Source organism: Radiomyces spectabilis, assembly GCF_025331425.1.
Source record: "Radiomyces spectabilis strain NRRL 2753 chromosome Unknown BYT42scaffold_7, whole genome shotgun sequence".
Classification (NCBI taxonomy): Eukaryota; Fungi; Mucoromycota; class Mucoromycetes; order Mucorales; family Radiomycetaceae; genus Radiomyces; species Radiomyces spectabilis.
In genome coordinates, this window is record NW_026251932.1 from 1,378,793 (window position 1) to 1,401,068 (window position 22,276).

Here is a 22,276-nt window from a genome sequence, read left to right on the forward strand (position 1 = left end):
AATTCGTCGCGCCCAAACGATCATCGGAATCAGAAAACCCTTTTCGCATGGACCAATCACGCGGACTATCGTCAATGCTTGGGTTGTGGTGAACCCTTGCCCTTTCGCTCTTTGGAAGTCCAAGACTGGCTCGTGTAAGCCAGAGGAAACGGAAGATACAAGTTCATTTGTACCAATAATCGTTTTAGTATAAAATTCATCGTGGAATACTTTACTGTAAAAACCCAGAATGTTGCTTGTAAATAGAATTAAAGCCTACTCGTAAAGGATCAAGTAGAAAGAAGACCAGAAAATCAAAGATAATATTTGATCAAGAAAAGTAAAAAATAAAAACACCATCCAACCACAAGACGGAGCAACTGACAGGCTTATATACAAATGACGGGATTGATCCGGTATAAATGCGTTGTAGTGTGCCAAGTAATTGATTATATTCTATCCTAGCGATGGGTCCAATAGGTGTGAACGAATACCAAAATTACAGTCAAAGTAAAATAACGGTATCTATAGAGCCGTGCGTTGATATTTGTAGATTTCTTTGGGGAGTTGTCTTTGACTTCTCGAGCGAGCGATGAGCATCACTTGGGCTTGATGGTTGATGACTTTTCGTCGTTCGGTATGCCGTCGGGTAGGCGGATGACACCGTAAAGCTTGACGCTCTCTTTCTCGAGGTGACATTTCCGGATTTTCGGTTGTCTCCCATAACCGTCTGCGTGAAGAATCTCGCCGACCGATCAAGCCGCCCTGCAGATGCTTTTCATACTCTGCCGTTGGTCCCTGCGATGAACGTTCGTACCGCATCCATGCCGGTAATGGTTTTTGTTTCTTTTCATAATACTCCCGCAGTATCCGTGATACATGACTCTCGCCTTCCCAATCAGAATCATCGGATTCTGGCAAATTGACACCCTTTGTCAGGTAAAACAAGTATGCAAAACCCTCCTCTGTTGATCGTTTACCTGGTTCGTGCTCGTCTTCGGTAGTGAGAGTTTGTGTTGCTTGCAGTAGCTTTTCCCACAGCCTTCCACTGACGGTAGTGGCTACAGAAGGTGCCAACATAATATTTTTTTGAGAATTAAAGAGTATAAATAGCAGTATTATATGAGATTCACAAGTTAGTTATAATAGCATTTGATTTTGCTTCCTTTTTCTTTTTTGGGGCTTCTCAGTGTGTATTACTTTTTTCATTTAATTCCTTGAATTTTTCATTCTGACGCACGACGCCCCAAAGTCGTTTGCCGGTCGTCGGTGGCAAGCAAGCTTCAAAATGCTTGTAGTAAATGGATTCATGCTGTGGATCGTCTTCGTCAGACGACGACGATACGCGTGTCTTTTTCATGCTTTCCACAGACGATATGGAAGCATCGGATCCATGGCGAGAGATCCATGGTCTCTGAGAACGGTGGGAAGCAAAGGATGAACCTGAATCACTATCTCCAGAAGCCGGTAACAAGGGTCGCTGATTGTCATGGCAAACATGACGTGCAGGATAGAGACCTACGTCGTTGCCACAGTCTTTACACAAGACGACAATAGCCGAAACACGATAATCAATCGCACGCGTTCCCATCGTGTTCAAAGTGATATTAACAGAAAGAAAAAAATTGTAATAAAAGGACGAGTAAAAAGAAGGGGCAATTGTCTTTTTTTTTTCACTTATGGAATGATATTGAATTGTATACAGTAGGATTCCTTTTCTTTCGGAGTCATGATTGACTTTTTTTTTCGTGCAACAACCATTTGGTTGATCATACTGGTGTCCCAATGTCAAAAAAAGGGGGCCGCGCGCGGAAGGGGATAGAGGAATTAGACTAATTATTGAATTTTTTGGTCTATTGACTTGTAAGTTAGGAGAAGTAGGATAATACATTCATCACTCTTCAAGCAATCGTACTCTGCGCCTGACCCCTCTTTGTATGTTGTTTACTCAATTCAATCTCCATCCATTGAATGTGAGTATTTATCAGAGCCCAGACCGCCAACCAACTTGGGATGCAAATGAAGAAGAAATGAAGCAATATATGAAAAAAAAGGTCCAGCCAACTTTAATTTGCAATAAAAATGGAATAATTATCATGAGTATGCGGATCTGCATCATGATGGGATCTCTTTGTCGTACTTCATTATTTCTCTTCCATTACTGGTTGATTACACGCCCAGGCCACTCATCCCCTTGTATACCCTACTTGCTCACCGCTTTGTCGACTGCAGCTATCAACATGACTTTTTTTTTCTCCTATTCCAATTATCCACCAAGATAAAACATTGTCGCATTTGTGGAACAAAAGACAGTATAGAAAAAAGTAATATGTATCGTAGGGATCAAAGAGAACACAACCGCAATCTCGGATCCAACAATGAATAATGGCGGGGAAACAAAGAAAAAGAGAGGCAAAGGATTGACAATTCGGGAATGATCATGAAAGGGTTATCCAAACAAGAAACAAGTAGAAGAAGAAGAAGAAAGACTAAAGGGTATGATAAACGGTAGACAAAGCATAGATGGTAAGATGGATAAATAAGAAGAAAAACAGGCAAAAAGGAACCCAACAGCACGACTTATACGAGAGCTAATTCCAAAGTCCATGTACGCCTTGCCCATAATCGAATGGATTCGCCTTCCACTTCCACCGTGTTGCCATCCCACCAGCATTTTCTCTGTAAATTAAAAAAAGAAACAATCATGAGTCTATATGCTTGGATTTTTGTTACATCTCATTGAAAGAGTCGAACTTACGGCCGGTTTTCTCCAGAACAGTAACAGTTTCTGTGCAGTGGCCATGTGGTTATCCGGGCCAGTGGTCTTTAGTAAGACCAAAGCCATGCTCACAATACAGGTCCGCATCGGTTCCAGTTCACGGTAACCCCAGCGATCGTCTCGCATAAATCCAGCATCGCACAACATATCAATCAAGTGTTGCTCGGCAACGTTGTTTTCTCTCGAAATGTTCTTTTGCAACGCATCAAAAATCTGATCGTGCTGTTTCAGGTATTTTCCACCGGCAAGCTTCAACGCTTGCATGTCGGCCAAGCTCTTTTTGTCACTGTCTTTCGATGTCAAGCAATAGTACTCGAGTTCTTCTCGTAGCACGATGATGGGCTGCTTCGTCAGTAAAGGGTAATACATGGGAGATGTCGCCGCGGACTGAGCTAGCAATCGCTGATGATCGTTGCTGTCGCTCTTTTGGTATACTTCTTGGGCGTACTGATAAAAACGAAGCACATAGTCCAAACAGGCAGGGTCAAAATCGACGTAGTTCACTTGTTCATCCATGCCGCCCACCGAGTCCCGCGAGTGGTTTTCATAATCATCTTCGTCGTCGTCGACAAACACATCATCTTGACGGCCCAGCACAAGCCCATTGGGAAACATGGCTATCAACAGACTCTCTGGCAAATTGACCAACACATCTCGATCCAACTCTACACGAGTGCCCCGCAAATCAAGTTTGAGCTTCCGAGGAATAGCATCCTGAGGAGAGTCAAAGCCGTCGTCCTCATGCTGCTGATAGATCATATCATCCTGGTCATAATTATCCGGTTCAGGCACTTGTACAATGGGTGATTCGGAAGCCATTATGATTGAGAATAAATATGGAAAAAGGAGCGTGATTTTGTCTTCGGCAACCCGTCCTTTTGGGATGATAAGCACGGATGCACGTGAGCTTTCACAAGTCACGTGATGACACATTGACTCGAGTCATCGGGCACTGGTCCTCGAGATGCTTCTGGCGCGCATCAACGTCTTTTCCAGTCGTGGTATACATATAACCACCTGCCACTCACACCATAGACATACATGTGACATTGCAGCTGTTTCTGAACAGACTGTTTATCTGAGTTTTTCTAGCCAAAATTCTAATTTGCTCCATGGATATTCCAAATTTATGCGAATATTCATTTTCTTTCTTTTTTACCCTCTACTTCTTTCCTGATGCTTGGATATATTCGTATGATATGCCACAATCAAGCGAAGCTCTCACAACTTGAGGCGTACCGGTGTTTAGAAACTGCAAGTGGTTTCAAACTTTGAACAATGACCTTGCCACTTTTCCATTTCAACGTGCGTAAATTCCCATCAGCGGAGAGAAGATTGTTAAAAATTATCATCACAGCATTACGCGCACAAGTCTTTGTTTGTCCATTTGCAGACTTTCAAAAGTTGCGAACATTTGCAATCTGAGCTTTGATTGGACCGCAGCCTATGGAAGAATGACATGTGTGAAGCGCGCTTCTTATCGATTTGGTTCATTCTATGTCCGTGATCGGCGGTCTCAAAAAAGATTAAGCATCGTTTTCTTAATTGTATATGTCATTACACTGGCGTATTAGCCGTGGCTAATGGTTGGGATAAAAAAAAGAGGGAAAAACCGTAATTCGGGCCGGTGCGCCTCTACAGAGATGCTTCGAATTTGTACGGATTCGTCATGCTAAGGCGGTTTCGGATGGATAAAAATCTGAACAAAAGTAATGGATGCCGTGCCTTTGGGACAGGATAAAGTGAATCGGACCCATGGACCGCTTCCATCTTGTTCGGTGCCTTTCGTACTTGAAATCATCAAAAAAGTCCGCTTGGACTTCTTCAATGCACTGTCCTTTTGTCTTTTTCTTAAAGACGGGTGTGAAACTTTTCACAACGAGAAACATTCTTGTTTCTTTCCCATTGTTGCCGGGATACAATGAATTAATTTTGCGCATAGATAGAAATTCGGCACGTCTCTCTACACTCAATTCTCGCAAAGTTAGCTTTTTCCACTTTTCATTCGATGGCTGCCCTTCAACCTTCTATTGCATCAACAAAAATAAAAGGAAAAAAAAGAAAACGTCAAAGAATTTTGTTGTTTTTCCTCCTCTCCCTGTTTCCTGTTTTGTTCCTCTTTTTCTCTCCCCAAACGCACCCTTTGACCATCACTGCCGACCGACGTCCCGATAGTACTAACATTCTGTAGGGCAGCTCGGGTACTAACATTTTGTAGGCTTCAAGACGCTCTGCTCTATTCCGCTCTGCTCTGTTCTGCTCTGCCTTCCCGCGACGACTTGGTGTCCGCTGATTGGCGTTTTAGCAAGTTTTGGCTGTACTCATTTTGTAGGACAGTTTTGATGGTACTAACATTTTTGTAGGGCAGTTTTGAGGATACTAATATATTTTGCACTAATTTTTTTGTACGGCAGTGGTACTAGCATTTGTAGGCTTCTGACCAGACGAGCCGGCTCCCGAGCCCATGGTATAGCTATAAGTTGGACGGGGGGTGGGATAGGGGAACAAGTTACAACAACTTGCTCAGCCAAGTTGTTGGTTGGGGGTCTCCCGTCACAACACATAGCTGAAGGTCAAGGATACTATTTTTTTTTCTTCATTTTCAATTTCTTCCCTGGTTTACTTTTTTCGCATTAAATTCTCCTCTAATAAAAGCACTGCCACCTTATGCGTAGAACTTTTGATACCGTAAAATTATCGAATGATTTCCATTTTCTTTGAGGTCTTGGAATTATCAGTGAAATAAAAAATGTGATTGCCTCTCAACCACGGCAACAACAGACACCAAGTAAGGATCTCCGTAACCTTCGTTGGAAATGCCTATTTCTCTACCACCATACTTGTTTCATATTACCACGCTTGGGTTTGCATCCAACATTCAAAGCAGTCATAGATCACCCGCTTGTTTCATGACCTTGACTGCATACAATGCTATCGGTTTAAAAACCATATCAAATCCGGTATCAAGATATGACGACCTGATTAAACCAGCTTTGGCCTTGATAGCTACAGTAATTCCAAGGTGGAGACATCAAAGCATTCCAGTCATCTTTCTCTACTATTCTAAATTCTTTCATAATCATCCCAATTCAGATTGACATGAGCACCTGTTTTATTTTCTTGAGAATCCTTTTCTATTATTATTAAGGCATAGATCGAGATATGTGCTCCGGCGAACTAACACCTGATAATTTCATTGACTTGCAAATCGATTTCGAGCCATCAATTTGTGCGTGTGAATACTCAGATTTTGAATTTGCGTCCAAACGTTATCGGCTCCAACCCAAACGACAGAGCTTTCGCTTCTTTTGCTCCAAATGCATACCTTCCGCTCTGATGATTATTCCGATGCCTCTTTGCGCAAAGGGCAATAATTTATTGGGATCATCTACGAGTTTGATGATTCTGGAATTAAGGCGGGTAGCAAGTAGAATATTTTTGATTGATGGCATGCTCACATAAAAAGGACGTGTCAGACAAAAAAATGTGCTGTAGAAAATTCAGTTACCAAGCCCTGAAACCAGTTACTGCATTATCCAGAGCTTGCAACTCCGAGAATCCTCCATGATAAAGTGGTTTTCATGATTTTATAAACTTCACACGGGACGGAGGAATTGTCATAAATTGGTTGCAATAACTGGTAAGTGAAGTATGTGGATCCGCCATTGGTATCTTTTGACTTCTATTTTGCTGACAGGGAACAACCCTGATGTGCTGTCATTTTTCGACGTTGTTGATGCAGATTGTCTGGCGTCGGTCTTTTTTTTTTTTTTTTTTTTTTTTTTTTTTTTTTTTTTTTGCCACCGATTCGCTCAGTGTGAGTGAATCATACAGGAACTGGTGAATATGTTAACCGACAAGAATCTTCATGAACCTGGAGAAGAAACAGCTGGAATCAGGCGTGATAATATTTTCCGACACCAAGGAATTGAATTCACCGTTGCATCGGCAAAGTATTGACCACGCGAGCATTGATAAAGAAGGAACTTCCTCGTCTTTTGCGATAATTTGATGCGCCAGAGAGTATCATATTCATCAACAACAGTGGTCGGCATGTCGTCGCAAGCCACGATTTGATCTATTTTGTTTGGCCGCTTGTATTTGCGAGGTTTGTCAGAATGCTTGCACCCCGACACCATTTTGACAGTGTCACTGCTTACCGTCTATTGGTAAACCTGTCTCTCCTGATGATATAGCTAGGCAAGCACGTCTCACGGCTTCCTTAGATACATGAGTCGGTTCCAAGTAACGTTTCCATGGACAACGACTTTCTGATCGTTACCTGATAAGATGCGATCCACGTGAGATTGTCAGAAAAGGGCAATTGGCGCCGATCACCAAACACCCAACCATCTCGTTTGTGAAATTGATTCTCACTCGACCATTCCTTCCCCAAGAAAGCAGCAACCAATACACATATACAATAAATTGACAAGCTCTATATTGTCTTTCAACAGTTTACGTTCGTTTAATTGTTTTTTGTAGACATGGTTAATCTAACGCACAAAATTCTTTCGAATCTTCATTTTTTGATACACTATACAATGATAAATGTGTGTTTTAACAGTAATATAAAGAAAAAGCTAGCAATCAAGGAAAGAGAGGCTCCTTAACGACGCTGGGAGTAGACGTGAGCGAAAGCACGGGTAGAAGCACGCTTAAGCTTGGTCTGGGCGCTCTTGAGGTCATCAACGGAAGCATCATCAGCGTTCATGTCCAAGAGTTCCATGGCTTCAGCGAGAGCGGTCTCGATAGCCTCACGGTCACCACGACGGATCTTCATGTTGACGTTGGGGTCAGAGATGTTGTTCTCAACCTGGTAGACATAGGATTCGAGGTCCTGCTTGGCCTGGACGGCGGCTTCACGCTGCTTATCAGCTTCAGCGTTCTTCTCAGCATCCTGGACCATGCGTTCAATGTCAGCAGCAGACAAACGGGTGGAGTTGGAGATGGTGACATCAGCCTTGCGACCAGTGGTCTTGTCCTGGGCAGTGACCTTCAAGATACCGTTGGCATCCAAGTCAAAGGTACACATAAGTTCAGGAGTACCACGGGGAGCGGGGATGAGACCGTTCAAGGAGAATTCACCGAGCATGTTGTTTTCCTTGGTCATCAAACGTTCACCTTCGTAGACGGGGAAAGTGACAGTGGTCTGGTTGTCAGAAGCGGTGGTAAACACCTTGGTCTTCTGGCAAGGGATGGGAGAGTTGCGGGGAACAACAACAGCCATGATACCACCTTGCATCTCAACACCGAGAGAAAGAGGGACAACATCCAACAACAAGAGATCCTGGGTCTTTTCGTTACCGGCCTGGTTGGTAAGGACAGCAGCCTGGACAGCGGCACCATAGGCAACAGCCTCATCGGGGTTGATGGACTTGTTGAGCTCCTTGCCATCGAAAAGATCAACGAGGAGAGACTGGATCTTGGGGATACGGGTGGAACCACCAACAAGGACGATTTCGTCAACAGCCTTCTTGTCGATCTTGGCATCCTTCAAGACACGTTCAACGGGCTCGACGGTGTTCTGGAAAGCAACGGAGTTGATTTCTTCGAACTTGGCACGAGTGATGTTGGACTGGAAGTCAATACCCTCGAAGAGAGAGTCAACTTCGACGGTGGTCTGGGTCAAAGAAGACAAGGTACGCTTCGCACGTTCGGAAGCAGAGCGGAGACGACGGAGAGCACGGGCATCACCAGAGATATCCTTCTTGTGCTTACGCTTGATTTCCTGGACGAAGTGGTTGACAAGGGTGTTGTCGAAATCTTCACCACCCAAGTGAGTGTTACCAGCAGTGGCCTTGACAGCGAAGACACCACCAGAGATGGTCAAAAGGGAGACATCGAAGGTACCACCACCCAAATCGAAGATGAGGACGTTACGTTCCTTCTTGTCGTTAGCATCCAAACCGTAAGCAATGGCAGCAGCGGTAGGTTCGTTGATGATACGGAGAACCTCAAGACCAGCAATGACACCAGCATCCTTGGTAGCCTGACGCTGACCTTGAAAAAAGTTTTTATCAGTCACACAATGCCCCTCTTAATTGTTATTCTAGGAGCAGGACTGACAGGAAAAAAAAACTCATCCCAAGTTTTTTCCCCGCCAAATCCATGTCTCTCCCCCAATAACATCATTGTTTAATACATACTGTCGTTGAAGTAAGCGGGGACGGTAACAACGGCCTTGGTGACCTTCTTTCCGAGCTTAGCTTCGGCAATTTCCTTCATCTTGATCAAGACCATGGATGAAATTTCTAAAAAATTTCAACGTCAGAACACCAATGAAAACCGAGGAAATTAAATAAGAAAAAAGATTTTTTTGGGAAAAAAACAAAAAAAAAATGCTTACCCTGAGGAGAGTAGGTCTTGGTCTCGCCTTCAAATTCGACCTGAATGAAGGGGTTTTCGTTCTGGTCGACGACAGTGAAGGGCCAGTTCTTCATGTCAGCCTTAACTTCGGCATCATCGAAACGACGACCGATGAGACGCTTGGCATCAAAGACGGTGTTCTTGGGGTTCATAGCGGCCTGGTTCTTGGCAGCATCACCAATCAAGCGCTCGCTGTCAGAGAAAGCGACGTACGAGGGGGTAGTGCGGTTACCCTGCTCGTTGGCAATGATTTCAACACGCTCGGATTCCCAAACACCAACGCAAGAGTAGCTAAATGATTACAATAAAAAATTTAATATCCTTCCGTAACTGATGCTTGCTTTTTCATTTTTCGAGACGCTGTGGGCTATTCACCCAAATAGGAACGATGGCTTACGTAGTACCCAAATCGATACCAATGGCTCCTTCGTATTCGACAGACATGATTGTGAACGTAAACTTGGAAAAGAGGAAGGGGAGAAAAGGAAAGATCCGTCGGGGCCACCGAGTGACTCAAAAATTATATTTCGAAAAAATTTGTCAACAGGCACACTAGGACTGTTTATCTCCGCAGACAACGTCACGGTAAAAAAAAAGCCACCTTTTTGGCTTGGGGGGATCGATAGGGACCCCATCTATTTTCAAAGGCCGCTATTCCAACGGCTCCTATGGCAGCACACACGGCTAGCGTGTTCCTCTGCTTCTATTTCTTTCTTTTTCTCCAGTTTCGTCCGTTGTCACTCCTCCATGGGCGATTTCACTATCCTCATTGCTTATGAATTGCCCGCAAGCTAAGATTGTCAAACCCACATCTACTCCATCGTCTTCTGTAAGTGGGTGCGTTGGTTGGGAGATACCATCCCCCCTTTTATTTTTTGGGCTTCAGCTGTCAGCTAATAATAATAGTGATGGATGATAAAAATGAAAGTGCCGTTCCGCTCCTGGCTTCCGCTTGCATGGATTAGCTTCTTCAGCGACTGTACATAATACCGCTGCTGCATTGGTTTGTACGGTTGGTACAGACAATGATGTAGAGCATAAGATCATGGAGATCGAAAAACGGTTGCGGAAACTCGATGTGGCGGCCGAAAAACGCTCGACCCCATTTGCGGCTCATATTCCAACCGGTCAACGACGTACTAAGGAGACCTGTCCTTTGAAAGACGGTGAACAGGCGACCAAATTCAGTCTAGCGCCTTCCGGATTACGTATTGAAACGGATATCAAAGAAGCTGAGCATTTTGTCCGGGTCCTTTTAAGCGGACTTGATCCCGTGAAAATCCAGCAAAATGCCAAAGAGGTGTTTAGTCGACAGCATTTCACCTGGCAATCGTCCAGCCCCGAACCGATCGTGGCAGAGCCATATCCCATGAATTCGCTGGATATCGAAGATCCCATCGAAGTCACCTGGTTAGAAATGGTTTTAACTACGCGTCATTTTCGTAGCTTTGTCTTGTACCAAATGGTGGATCCGCCTCGTTTGGTGGAACTGATTTCGTTCGACAAAATACGTCAACTCCCGATTGCTGAGCAGCAGGAACGTATGTTTCTTGCCAAATCCGTGCGGGCGTATGTTTTTTATTACGAAAATTTTTTGCACGACGATACACCGTATCCGATCAAAAGTGACAAAGGGCCCCGGTACTTGGAACAGGCCGAAGATTTGTTGGACCATTGTTACACAAAAAGTAGCCGTAACAGTATCCGTGCGCTGCTGCATCTGATCTCATACCACTTACAGTACCATCGAGACCCGCACAAGATGTTCCTCTACTGCGATTTGGTTTTACGCATGGCTCAAGATCTGGAATTAAATAAGTGCAAGCCCAAATCCTTCATGGACGATGATCGTTTGGTAGAAGAAGATCGACGGTTGTGGTGGTCGGCGTACTGGATTAACCTGTGGATCGCCATTGAATTTAATCGACCTGTCATGGCGCGGTGGGCCGAATGTGAAGTCCCATTTCCGCGCAGATTACCAGACGAAGGGGCTGATGTTGGTTACTGTCTGGATTTTTGTATCTACGCTGTCAAATTATTAACGATCCGACAACGCATGACACAGACACTAAAATTGGCTTGGACGGCCTCGGCCCTTTTAAGGCAAATTCAAATGCTGGAGTACGAATTGTCGGTTTGGGATGAAAACTTGCCGGTCCATTTTATTCATGCCAACTGGAAACAGGTTCCCGACTCACTGTGCGTAGAATTAGGCTTACTGCTTCAAGGTCAGCTGTGCACGGCCAAGGCACAGATGTACGAATGCTTACTATCGAAACACAAACCGCCGAATACAACGCTGGAATTTCTAGCTATCCGGAGCAGTGTGAAAGCCGCGAACCGATTTGCGGATATGGTGATTGAGTATGCAGCAAGTATGCGGATGTGCATTTGTTTATTCATCTTGCATTTGATGCGACCTTGTGTCATGATTCTGCTCAGTCACTGTGTCTTTGAAACCCCCGAAATTGCCGCTGTCACCCGTGATAAACTGCGTTGCATTCAGTCGTTGCTCGCCAACTACCCTTATGTGCAAATAAACGAAGCGGTCGAGCTCAATCGCCACATTCAACAAGCCTGCGCCGCCATGCCATCAATGTCTCTCCCCGTCTCGGCGCCCTCTGATATCCATGCTGTGCATTCGCATTTTCATGGAAATCCCGACCATTCCTCTTTTCCCAAGCATTTTCAAAATCATGGTGAAATGCATGACCGTGACTCTTCTTCGTTGGCTCCGCCTGCATCTCCCTCCACTTCTGCATCCTCTCAGGTCTTGTGGCGAGGCCTAAATTCTTCTCATCATGCATCCCCGACGAATAACCGCTTTACATTTCGACATACTTACTCACTTGATGACCTGCGGCAATAAAGCATGCATATAATCCCATTCATCTTATTTTTATTTTTATTTTTTTGGTATGACAATAGAAAAAGGGACATTATGCTTGTCAGTGATTCGTTTCTTGGTGTGACTTGATTTCCACATTTGGGAGATTCAATAAATGAGTTTCAAGACTCCGCCTCGGGCAGTCGGAGAGACCAAACCAACCGGTGGGGGCCGGTGGTGGAAGGGGGGCCCAGAAGCGAGTATGGGCATCCCGCAGTGACCGATTCTCTCTCTTCCAGCGACACTATGAAGGTATCTATCGCTTCACGTGAAAGAATACGACGCGGGAAAAGGGGCAAAACTAGGAACAGGATGGATGGATCATCGGTGGAATGGATCGATGGTATGGATGAGGATTTAGAAAGGAAACAGACTCTGACCTTCAAGGCTACCTCTCATTTTCATGTGGAATGACTGGAAATGACCTTGATGAAAAATGGGACCAGAAATGGACATCATGGGTGGACATTGCGGAAGTTGACCAATGGGACTCATGATATTGCTTGTGTAGTTGAACATCGCCAACCCAGCCACTGGCTGCCAAAAGTTGATCGAAATCGATGATGAGCGCCGTCTGTGAGTTTTTAACATATTTTCTTTCAAGAATCTTCAGGCCCTTGGTTACGTTTGGTTTCTACGTAATGGGGGTTGTTTTGAATGAGGGTTTTTTTTATAGCGCTTTACGAAATGAGATGGGAGGACTAATACAGCTTTACGGATAATAGTCGTGCCTTTTACGATAAGCGTATGGCCCAGGAGGTTCCCGGTGACTCTCTTGGTGATGAATTCAAGGGCTATGTTTTCCGCATCTCCGGTGGTAACGACAAGCAGGGTTTCCCCATGAAGCAGGGTGTTTTGTTGCCCCACCGTGTTCGCTTGTTGTTGAGCAAGGGTCACTCTTGCTACCGTCCTCGCCGCACCGGTGAGCGCAAGAGAAAGTCCGTCCGTGGTTGCATCGTCTCGTCCGATCTTTCCGTCTTGTCCCTCGTCGTTGTTAAGCAGGGTGAACAGGACATTCCCGGCTTGACCGATACCACCGTTCCCAAGCGTCTCGGTCCCAAGCGTGCTTCCAAGATCCGCAAGTTCTTCAACTTGACCAAGGACGACGATGTTCGCAAGTACGTTATCCGTCGCGAGATCCAGCCCAAGAACGCCGACAAGAAGCCCTTCACCAAGGCTCCCAAGATCCAGCGTCTTGTCACCCCCATCACTCTCCAGCGCAAGAGACACAGAATCGCTATCAAGCGCAGACGCGCCGAAGCTTCCCGCGAAGCCGAAGCCGAATACAAGCAGCTCTTGGCCAAGCGCGTCAAGGAAACCAAGGAACGCAAGTTGGAAAGACGTCGCACTTCCTCCATGCAAAAGTCTGCCTCGGCTTAAAAACATCACATGTATCCTGTTTTATATACATAAAGAGAAAAAAGAAAAAAGATCATATACATATTCCATGCAACTATTTTTTTATGCAATAGATCGAAGAATTGATAATAGACTGCAATTCGTTTTTCGCCAAAAAAAAAAAAAAAAAAAAAAAAAAAAAGCCTAAATGATGGTGTACACAGAGGATTCAGAACGGAGAAAAGCAGTGTCTGAATCATATTGTATTTAGAAGTCTGATGGCTATTATCAAAGCATCATGAGGCTAGCTTTCAGATCAAGTGTTTTGGTGTTTTACGCGCGACGTGTCCAATTTATTAATGCCCTTGAAGCAAGCGGTCTTTTTTTTCTTCCAAAAACGTAGTCACAGGTGGGATCCACCCAAAAAGGAGAGCAAACCGCAACCAACCATTCTCAGCTTTAACCAACACAATAACCCTCACAGCATACCTCACAAATCAACTGATGGATCAAGCGGAACGAGACGAAATCATTCGACAGAAATATCTCGCACGAGGAGCCGGTGATGCAGCAACGAAAGCGTATATTGCTGCGAAATACCTCGGTGGCGGTGATGACGATTCAAGCAAAAAACGAAAAAAGAAGAAATCGGGTACTAGTTCTGTAAAAAAGCTGCGTAAAGGCAACCTTGCATTGGTCGATGAGGACGAATTAGGATTTCGACGTGTCGTGGATGAATCGGAGATGTCCCGAAAACGACGGGAGAAAGAAGAAGCGCGTATGGCAGCAGCTGCGGAAGAGGCCGAGGGAGTGTTTCGAGGGCGAGGTGATAACTGGCAGACGATCCAAGAAGGAACACAGACAACAGCAAAAGCAGTAGATGAGGACGAGGACGAGGATGAAGAGAACCTTCCTGTTGTTGTAGGCGAACAAGGAGAAGAGTTCAATAAAGGAGGAAGCCGAGGAGCCAGGGAATTGCAAGAAGCGATTGCTGTATCTGAAGGAAGAGGAAGACCAAGAGGAGACACAGTGCCAAAGATGTCGAGTGGACAGAAAGCAGGATTATTGACAAGTCATGAAATTCGAGCAGAAGCCGAACGGGCACGAGAAGCGGAGCGACAGATGATGAATCGATTGAAACAGGAGTCCCACGGAAAAGACGCGGAGACCATCTATCGCGATGTCACCGGTCGCAAGGTAGACCCGAAAATCAAACGAGCTGAGGAGGCGCGAGCAAAAAAGGAAGCCATGGAGGCAGAAGCAAGAAAGATGGAATGGGGAAAGGGGCTCGTGCAACGGACTGAAGCCGAAGAAGAAAAGAGACGCTTGGCAGAGGAGTCGTCCAAACCATTAGCAAGGTAAGGAGACGGTGGCTTTGAACTATGTTTCTTCATTCATCCTTTTGGGAGTTGAGGATCGCACAAAACAAGTGTAAAGGGGATCCCATACAAAAAACGCAAGCAATCCTACCATTTCTCTCTCTTTCTCTCGATGGATGAGCCAGTATCCAAGGTGGTTAGTTGATACGGCTGCTGGACAAAGAACAAGCAAGAAAAGGGAAAAAAAGAGGTTTGTGTGAGAGGAAATCGACAATACCAAGAGATCGATGGAGGAAGAAAAGAAACAGTGAGAGAAAGATGAGATGTTGGTTTCTTTTTTTTTCCATCACTCAGTCCAAGTTGCACAACTCAGCAGAGATGGATTATGTTGAGTGGATCGCTGGTATTATTGGTTAGCTAGGTGAAATTTGGCCAAGTTTCGAACCGAAAGGGGGAAACAAGGGGAGATGAAAAAAAAAAAGAAAAAGGCTCACGGGCAAAAAACAGGGCCAGTTGCTCAACCGAGAGAGGGAAAGATAACTAGATCCTGAGAAAGGTAGAGAGTGAAAGACAAAGAGAGAGAGAGAGAGATGAATCACTGCGTAAAAAGGAGATAGGATGGCAATGTCTGTGTCTAGACAAGAATATGGGGCGACATCTTTGTAAATAAGCCAGGGAGTGAGGAGGGTTGGTTTTGTTTTCTTTTTTGAGGAGTGAAACAACTATTAGAAAAAAAAGCGATATGATGGTTCATGGAAATACTGATGATATTATTTCTGTTTAGGTATGCGGATGATGAAGATTATAATCAGGGACTGCGAGAACAAGAGCGATGGAATGATCCGGCTGCGGGGTTCTTGACGGTAAAGGAGCAATTCCAAAAAAAAAAAATTAAGGAAACGTCTAAACTTTCTTTGTTGACATGTGTCTTTATAGAAAAAGCCTAGTAAAGGCAAAGGCAAGGCATTTACTCGACCGACTTATCAAGGTGCATGGAAACCGAATCGATTTATGATTCGGCCAGGATACCGTTGGGATGGCGTGGATCGATCGACCGGTTACGAAGATCAGTTATTACTGCAAATCAATCAAAAGAAATCGCGAGCCGCCGAAGCGCATGCATGGTCCACTGAAGACATGTAATAAAGCTGGAAATATTGTTTTTTTTTGAGATCCTTTGTGTGAAGATCACAAGGTGTCGGGATTCGCATCATTTTTGCCTGTTCTCCGCTGCTTGCCTGCGACCCGCTCCAACAGGTCCCCCGCGTTGAAAAGCGCTGAAGAAAATGATTTTGGGTTTATCCCTTGATCCCGTTTTTCCTCTTTTTGTATCTTTCTCGTATGCTATTTTGTTTTTTAGGGTTATTCATTTCTCCTATTTTAAATTATATGAAGTTAAAGGGGATAAGGCCAAGAGCCTCTTCCTGGAAAAAAAAAGAGGGCTTGTCAATAGACTGTAAGTAATGTAAAGACGAAGATCGGCAACACATCGATAAGACAACAGTATAAACTTTTCGGAGAACCCAAAACAAAAAAACTTGGGTCCCCTCCTCATTTTTTCTTATTCATATATAAAAAGGGACCTCGGCCTTCCCTCAACAAATGAATTATTCACTTTCATTTCATTTCTTCTTTTTATTTTTTGGGCCACCAAAAAAAACAACAACATCAATCCAAAGGGACTCTAAAAGATAATATTAAGCGAGCCAAAAAAGAAAAACACTAGTTACCCAAAAAAAACCATACCTATCTACCCACACCATGATGATCTCTGCTACGAATTCTTGTACTTTGCCTCCAATTTCCGATCTCTTTTTAGCTTCGCGATATACTTCGGAGATGTCACGATCGAGTTGTACAAAGATGTATGATGGCACCAGCCATTACGCGCCATCCATGGAGCGAGCTTCGTTTTTATGCTCGGCATCAGATCAACATCAACCACTCAAAGCCAAGCGTAAACGAGCTTCCCCTTCTCAACTGTCCGTGCTCAACCGTGTCTTTAGTCAAACCTACTTTCCTTCCACCGAAATGCGTGTTGAACTCGGGAAACAGTTGGGCATGAGTCCTCGAACCGTGCAAATTTGGTTCCAAAATCGACGTCAATCTTTGCGCACGCGTGGTCGAAGCCAAGCACAAGCACAAGTATCCCCCTCTCACAGTCCATTGTATGGACGTTGCACTGATACCATGTATACATCCACTGCGGCTTACCACAGTCCTCCTTTGACGCCTCCCACCGTGAATTTCAGCATTCCTCATCTTCCACCGCTTTCCAGCTGTCCTTCTACGCACCAACGTCCCGAACGAATCTCGTTGCCTCCACTTCGATTACCTCCCGTCTCAGCTTTTCCTCCAAGTCCCGCATCGATGACCTCTTCTTTTCCCAGCCCCACGTCTCCGGATACCATTCTTTTCCGCGATTAAAAACCTCTTTTTTTTTTCCACCGCCATCCATCCTCTCATTCTCTACAATTTCATTTCCCATATCAATGCATTTCTTTCTTTTTTTCTTTTTATTATCCTTGTATCTACGTTTTTTTTTTCTATATTGCCGGTAATCTTTCTTATATGCACGTAATTCATATTTGCTTTCTTTCTTTCTTTCTCTGTTTCTATTGCTTTATGTATCCACTTATGCCTCGTTTAATCTTTATATCTGTTTATATTGCATTACACGACCTTTCTGAGCGAGCACACACATATTTTCTATACGTTCGTTAACATACGAAATAAATTCACATTCACAATGGAGCATACACACACGCACATTAATAAAGTCCATACACAATTTGGTTAGGTGACGTTAGTGAAAGTATTTTGTTTTTGTGACAGTAGTCCAAAGACAAACAACCGTGCGGCAAGTGAGATGGGCCCTTCCCATTTTGAGTAACATTTCCGGAAAATGGGCTGCTTTGACAAGTAGAGTGTGGCTTTGTTGGTCGTCTGTTGTGAAAAGCAAAACATAATTAGTCAATTAGCGTACTTTCCAAATTTGCATGGGCGCAAGACCTGGTAATTAGAAAAAAAGGTACGCCCAAGTAACTACCTCTTTAAGAAATAGAGTTTCCACTGACGGATGACTGTTCTGGAAGTATCCAGTGGTCATGCAATCGAAAACAATCAACACGCAGATGATGATACGCTGACGCGGTGAACAGCTTGATGTGCATCCTAAAAGGTGATGTTCGCATCCTTGTCAACGACAAGTCACCTACAATTGTACCAGAAGCAAAGGTTTCCGCGTACAAAATATTAGGACGATTCTGGTGCTGTCACAAATCCGCTTAGGCGAAGGTTTAAAATAATCTTTACAAGTATTCTCGAAGTGCAAAGATCCCAATCGACGACGACAACCAAATTAGAACCTTTCTCATCTTGTCAATTTTGAAGAGAAAAATGTAACGACTTGCTCGAAAGGCGAATATGATTTACTGTAACTGCGAATATTACAGACCCTGTTGCAGAGTAAGGATGCCAATTTCCCGATTCACTGGTGTATTTAATGGCAGAATTGTATATATTTGAATCAGACGTTTGAATGAATGCAAGACAAACACAAAGGCATGGTAGCAGTTACTGTAATAAGTTACTATCCGTTGCATATTATATTAAGCTGTGTTATTTTAGCGCAACTCACCAACATCACTTAATCAATATAAAGTGCATAACACAAACATTTTCGTCAGCGCCCTTTTTCTTTGCGAAAATATGATGTAATTGTTCCAAAATTGTGTAGAACAGTAATTCGCCCTGGTATTTTTTTTTTTTTTTTTTTGCATAGACTCTTTATTTTAACACAAACATATCATAGAGCGCGTACGAGTCATCCATGTTGAAAAACAAAGGTCGTGCAATTTGTGGGGAAGAATATGAGAACAGACATTCTCAGGAAGAACACATCAGAATAAATGAATCTCCTCATATTCTTGTTATGAATTCTTGTCCACCCTTAACGATGATGTCCTGATTTTCATCAATGACCCTGCAAAAAAGTGTTTCCCGATTTAAGTTTATGGCTGGGAGCAATCATTTGTATCAAGTAAGGATATTTTGTCTGTAATGACAAGCGATAACCAAGGTGTCGCTTTTGTATGTTTCCCCCTTTTCCGATCTCCTTTCAGAAAAACGTAAGCTCATTCCTATAGGATGTCTCCCCCCTTGATCGGTACGTGCAAACAGTAAATCAGCATCGACAAAGTTTAACCTCCAATCAGCCTCCTCCTTTATAATGTTTGTCCAACTCCTATATCGGTCTTGGCATCAGATCTACAATGAATTTTCGCGGTCATCAGTCCGATGAATAAGTACGAAAATAGATGGTCATTCATTGTGTAGCAATTTCCTTTAGGAAATGGAATATCATAGAATAAGAAATTATAAAAAAGGAGAGGGAAAAAGAGAATAGAAAGTTATAATGATGGAGGAGAATATAAAAAAAAGGTTAAGTCATAGAATATGGGATCCAGTCCACAGATAAACAAGGGAAAATAGTTTAAAAATAAAAAAGATAAATGCCGAAACGGATATGAGATGAAAGATCGTCAAAGGAGTTCCACATAAGATTCGGGGATCAGTCCCGTTTCATCATTTACATCGGCAACAAGCCAGCCCTATCCATTCATCATCGTGTTACGTGAGAAATTATCCTTTTGATGGGTGTGTATTTTTGTGCTTTCTGTTTCCTCTTTTCTCTCTTTTTCCTCCTTCTTTCTTTTTTTTTAATGTGTTTTTCTTTTCCATTAGCGACATGAGCTGCAGTCATGACGAATTTTGTCGTGTGCAAACTCCTCTGTCTCTCGAATATCGCGTGGGAAGAAAAAAAAAGCAATACTTACGGGATATTGTCGGTACTGCACCCACACGAGCTGATCTGCGGTCATGGCAATTTCGTATTCCGTTTCCGGGACAAAATCGTACAATGCGCGGGCATGACAACCGGTGAAATCTGCGCTGGATAATGACATGCGTCGTTCTTGCACAGGCTCGTGCCAATGATGAGGGGATGTGACCGGAAATGCAAAATCGCGAATCAAAACGGTAGGCTGAATCTCACTGGTCAAAGCGTCGGCTGATACTTCTGTTTGTTTTTCTTCCATTGCGATTTTCTTTTCTGTTTCTCTCTTGTTGTCCTGTTCAGCGTCATCTCCTTTGATGACACACAGAGTAACACCTTCGTCTTCGTCAATGGGTCTTTTGGACGCGCTTATCCGTGAACCGATCGAGACACGATAACTTTTCGTGGAAGACAAGCGTTTCACCACCTTGAGTTGTTGTGTCACATCTTCCCAGCTCGATTTCATGTGCAGCGTACACTTGTTATTGCTACTCAAGCGTGAATCTACCGTGTCCGTTTCATGGTCAAATTGCCGTTCCAGTCCTTCCAGCGGTGCATTCACGTCTTCTACTTGAGGGTTCACGGCAGAATGTCGGCGAGTAATCTACGTGACCAAAACATGGACCATGCATCAGTCATGTCGCTGGCAAACCCCGTTGTCCTGTGCACTCGCCTCGGACATCCAACCACATTTTTTTTGTTTCAACGACAACGGTGTATACGGCAACGCACCATGAATTTCCTCCCTTTTTTTTATTGACCACAGCAAACCCCAAAACTCACCTTTTTCAACAAGATAGCAAAGGTGATCAAAGTAGAAAGACTCATCACAAGATAATTAGACTGGCATAAAATGGGTCAAAGGAAGGGAATGGGCTCGCTTTACAAAAGCAGAGAATATGAAAAAGTAGAGTATCAAGGAAGAAAAAGGAACAAAGAAACCAGAATCCTTCCAATCCTCTCAGCAGCCAAATTAAGTACTGGTCTGACGAAAAAAGAAAAAGAAAGGAAAAGAAAACAATAAGGAATAACAACAACAACAAAAGATGAAATACAAAAAGGCATTGGTAAAAAATAAAAAATAAAAAAGACCGCCAAACTGTTTAATAAATTTGTGTCGCCATGGTGTTACAGTGAATCGAGTTCTAAAGGTGTGCTTTGACATAATAGTACCATTTGTCGTCCGGTGTTGCAGGCGTTTCTGCTTCTCGAGTCTAGCATAAACCAAGTCAATTTTACATGCGCATGGACAATTCACCCTCTTATCCCGTTTATATCTAATGAGCGCATGGTCAACACCCATTTACCTTTAATTGATCCACCATTTCAGATTCGTGTAACGGTTGATCTACTTTATATGGAGACGCTCCGATCGTTACATTGGCACTGAAGAAAATAATTTGGGAAGTTGATAAGCATCAATTTTTTTTCTACGCGCTTCAGGAGACTCGGCTTTCAAAACAACTTACACGCTAATGTTGTGGGTTTCACCTTTGGATGGGATCTTGCCTTGAATTAAATTTTGCCACGCTTCATGTGTTTCCTCTATAATGCCCATCGCGTAGGCCTACATATCATGGTGGGACTGAGATCCATTTCCTTCTTCGCAACATCTGATTCCAACTGAATACCTTGTTTTTACACGCTCCACCAAATGCAAATTCGTTGGCCGGTTTACCATCAGGCATCTTGTAAATTTTGAACCAGTGATGGGTCGCTTCAATCAATCCAGGGAAATGCTTATTCACATCCTCCACATCTAAAAAATGTACTGTCAGATACCGCCACGAAATATGCAAGCGCCTCCCCCCCTTTTTTTTATTTTCTACGTGGTGAGCTTACCGTGCAATTGATCGGCAAGTGGATCCTTGGCATCAATGGCAATAAGTTTCCAATCTGTTTCACCTTCATCCAGTAATGCCATGACGCCCAAAATTTTCACTTGCTTGATCTGTCCAGGATATCCGACTTGACCCCCAATCTCACAAACGTCAATCGGATCATTATCACCGCGAGCACCCGTTTCATGATGCTTGGCAGTAGGATCCTCCCATGTCTACGAAGCCCGTAAAAATCTTCAATGCATCATTCCACATAACAACTCGCCTAATTCTTGTTTATACCTGAGGCAAAGCACCGTAATTCCAAATGTAACCCTTGTAAGGGAAGCAGTTGCGTACAAACCGCACTTTACCGTTTTTCACATCTTGTTTCAGAGGATTAAAATCTTGGTCTGTGGCGATCTGTGGTTATGGTACGATAGGGAGTGAACAATCCCGATGACTAAGCAAATACACAAGAAAAAAAAATCCATCTCATGCACTCACCTCGACTTTGGCGTTTGTCCAGCGTGGAATTTCCACCACCATATTGAACAGGGTTTTTTCGGCATTGGCATACAGTGGGATATCATGGAAAGGGGAAATAATATGGCCGTTCTTTTCTGGGCGCAGGCCGACAAATCATGTTATTTCTCTGATCCAAGGAACGAAAATCATGATGCGTTCTCCCGGATGTCACTTACCAAAGAAGATGCGATGACTGGCTGTGAACGGGGTGCCGACACTGACTGTCTTGACACTGGAAACAACCGTTGACAAGGCTCGCTTAATCATGATTGGCGTGTGCAAAAGTGCAAAAGTTCGGAAGGGCGGAGGACGTTCAGGTGTTAAAAAACCACACAAAAAACAAACACCGCCCGGGTCGACTAGAAATGCATGGATAGGCCCTTGGGAGAGAGGGCGGCCAATCCCAAAAAAAAGTTTCTC

The 22,276-nt window shown here is 43.8% G+C and overlaps 9 protein-coding genes across 9 annotated transcripts; 4 read left to right on the forward strand and 5 right to left on the reverse strand.

Moving 5' to 3' along the window:
- Nucleotides 1-1,134: 1,134 nt before the first annotated feature.
- Nucleotides 1,135-1,649, reverse strand: BYT42DRAFT_572019 (uncharacterized protein). The gene has a single exon (XM_051568554.1). The coding sequence runs from the start codon at nucleotides 1,568-1,570 to the stop codon at nucleotides 1,166-1,168; it is 405 nt and encodes a 134-aa protein (XP_051423200.1). The 5' UTR covers nucleotides 1,571-1,649; the 3' UTR covers nucleotides 1,135-1,165.
- Nucleotides 1,650-2,559: 910 nt separating this feature from the next.
- Nucleotides 2,560-3,577, reverse strand: BYT42DRAFT_497138 (uncharacterized protein; the record flags this gene model as incomplete). Its single annotated transcript, XM_051564476.1, has 2 exons — nucleotides 2,560-2,658; nucleotides 2,738-3,577. The coding sequence occupies 2 exons, from the start codon at nucleotides 3,575-3,577 to the stop codon at nucleotides 2,560-2,562; spliced, it is 939 nt and encodes a 312-aa protein (XP_051423201.1).
- Nucleotides 3,578-7,201: 3,624 nt separating this feature from the next.
- On the reverse strand, nucleotides 7,202-9,605 carry BYT42DRAFT_572028 (heat shock 70 kDa protein 2). Its single transcript, XM_051568555.1, has 4 exons — nucleotides 9,525-9,605; nucleotides 9,108-9,418; nucleotides 8,908-9,012; nucleotides 7,202-8,761 (listed from the first exon to the last, which is right to left on the reverse strand). The coding sequence occupies exons 1-4, from the start codon at nucleotides 9,569-9,571 to the stop codon at nucleotides 7,368-7,370; spliced, it is 1,857 nt and encodes a 618-aa protein (XP_051423202.1). The 5' UTR covers nucleotides 9,572-9,605; the 3' UTR covers nucleotides 7,202-7,367.
- Nucleotides 9,606-9,792: 187 nt separating this feature from the next.
- On the forward strand, nucleotides 9,793-12,320 carry BYT42DRAFT_572029 (uncharacterized protein). The gene has a single exon (XM_051568556.1). The coding sequence runs from the start codon at nucleotides 10,173-10,175 to the stop codon at nucleotides 11,994-11,996; it is 1,824 nt and encodes a 607-aa protein (XP_051423203.1). The 5' UTR covers nucleotides 9,793-10,172; the 3' UTR covers nucleotides 11,997-12,320.
- Nucleotides 12,321-12,326: 6 nt separating this feature from the next.
- BYT42DRAFT_572035 (40S ribosomal protein S6-B) lies at nucleotides 12,327-13,394 on the forward strand (the record flags this gene model as incomplete). The annotated part of the gene is made up of 3 exons (XM_051568557.1): nucleotides 12,327-12,419; nucleotides 12,526-12,590; nucleotides 12,740-13,394. 3 exons carry the CDS (start codon nucleotides 12,327-12,329, stop codon nucleotides 13,392-13,394), a joined length of 813 nt encoding a protein of 270 aa, XP_051423204.1.
- A 163-nt stretch (nucleotides 13,395-13,557) lies between these two features.
- BYT42DRAFT_572036 (Pre-mRNA-splicing factor of RES complex-domain-containing protein) lies at nucleotides 13,558-16,270 on the forward strand. Its single transcript, XM_051568558.1, has 4 exons — nucleotides 13,558-13,962; nucleotides 13,995-14,710; nucleotides 15,456-15,534; nucleotides 15,608-16,270. The coding sequence occupies exons 1-4, from the start codon at nucleotides 13,918-13,920 to the stop codon at nucleotides 15,812-15,814; spliced, it is 1,047 nt and encodes a 348-aa protein (XP_051423205.1). The 5' UTR covers nucleotides 13,558-13,917; the 3' UTR covers nucleotides 15,815-16,270.
- On the forward strand, nucleotides 16,271-17,440 carry BYT42DRAFT_572039 (Homeodomain-like protein). Its single transcript, XM_051568559.1, has one exon. It carries the CDS (start codon nucleotides 16,433-16,435, stop codon nucleotides 17,096-17,098), a length of 666 nt encoding a protein of 221 aa, XP_051423206.1. The 5' UTR covers nucleotides 16,271-16,432; the 3' UTR covers nucleotides 17,099-17,440.
- A 1,775-nt stretch (nucleotides 17,441-19,215) lies between these two features.
- On the reverse strand, nucleotides 19,216-19,638 carry BYT42DRAFT_496825 (uncharacterized protein; the record flags this gene model as incomplete). The annotated part of the gene is made up of 2 exons (XM_051564451.1): nucleotides 19,216-19,284; nucleotides 19,510-19,638. 2 exons carry the CDS (start codon nucleotides 19,636-19,638, stop codon nucleotides 19,216-19,218), a joined length of 198 nt encoding a protein of 65 aa, XP_051423207.1.
- Nucleotides 19,639-20,461: 823 nt separating this feature from the next.
- Nucleotides 20,462-22,163, reverse strand: BYT42DRAFT_360745 (inorganic pyrophosphatase). The gene is made up of 8 exons (XM_051563223.1): nucleotides 22,033-22,163; nucleotides 21,836-21,946; nucleotides 21,632-21,751; nucleotides 21,351-21,564; nucleotides 21,140-21,267; nucleotides 20,978-21,075; nucleotides 20,816-20,894; nucleotides 20,462-20,722 (listed from the first exon to the last, which is right to left on the reverse strand). The coding sequence occupies exons 2-8, from the start codon at nucleotides 21,875-21,877 to the stop codon at nucleotides 20,654-20,656; spliced, it is 750 nt and encodes a 249-aa protein (XP_051423208.1). The 5' UTR covers nucleotides 21,878-21,946; nucleotides 22,033-22,163; the 3' UTR covers nucleotides 20,462-20,653.
- Nucleotides 22,164-22,276: the final 113 nt, after the last annotated feature.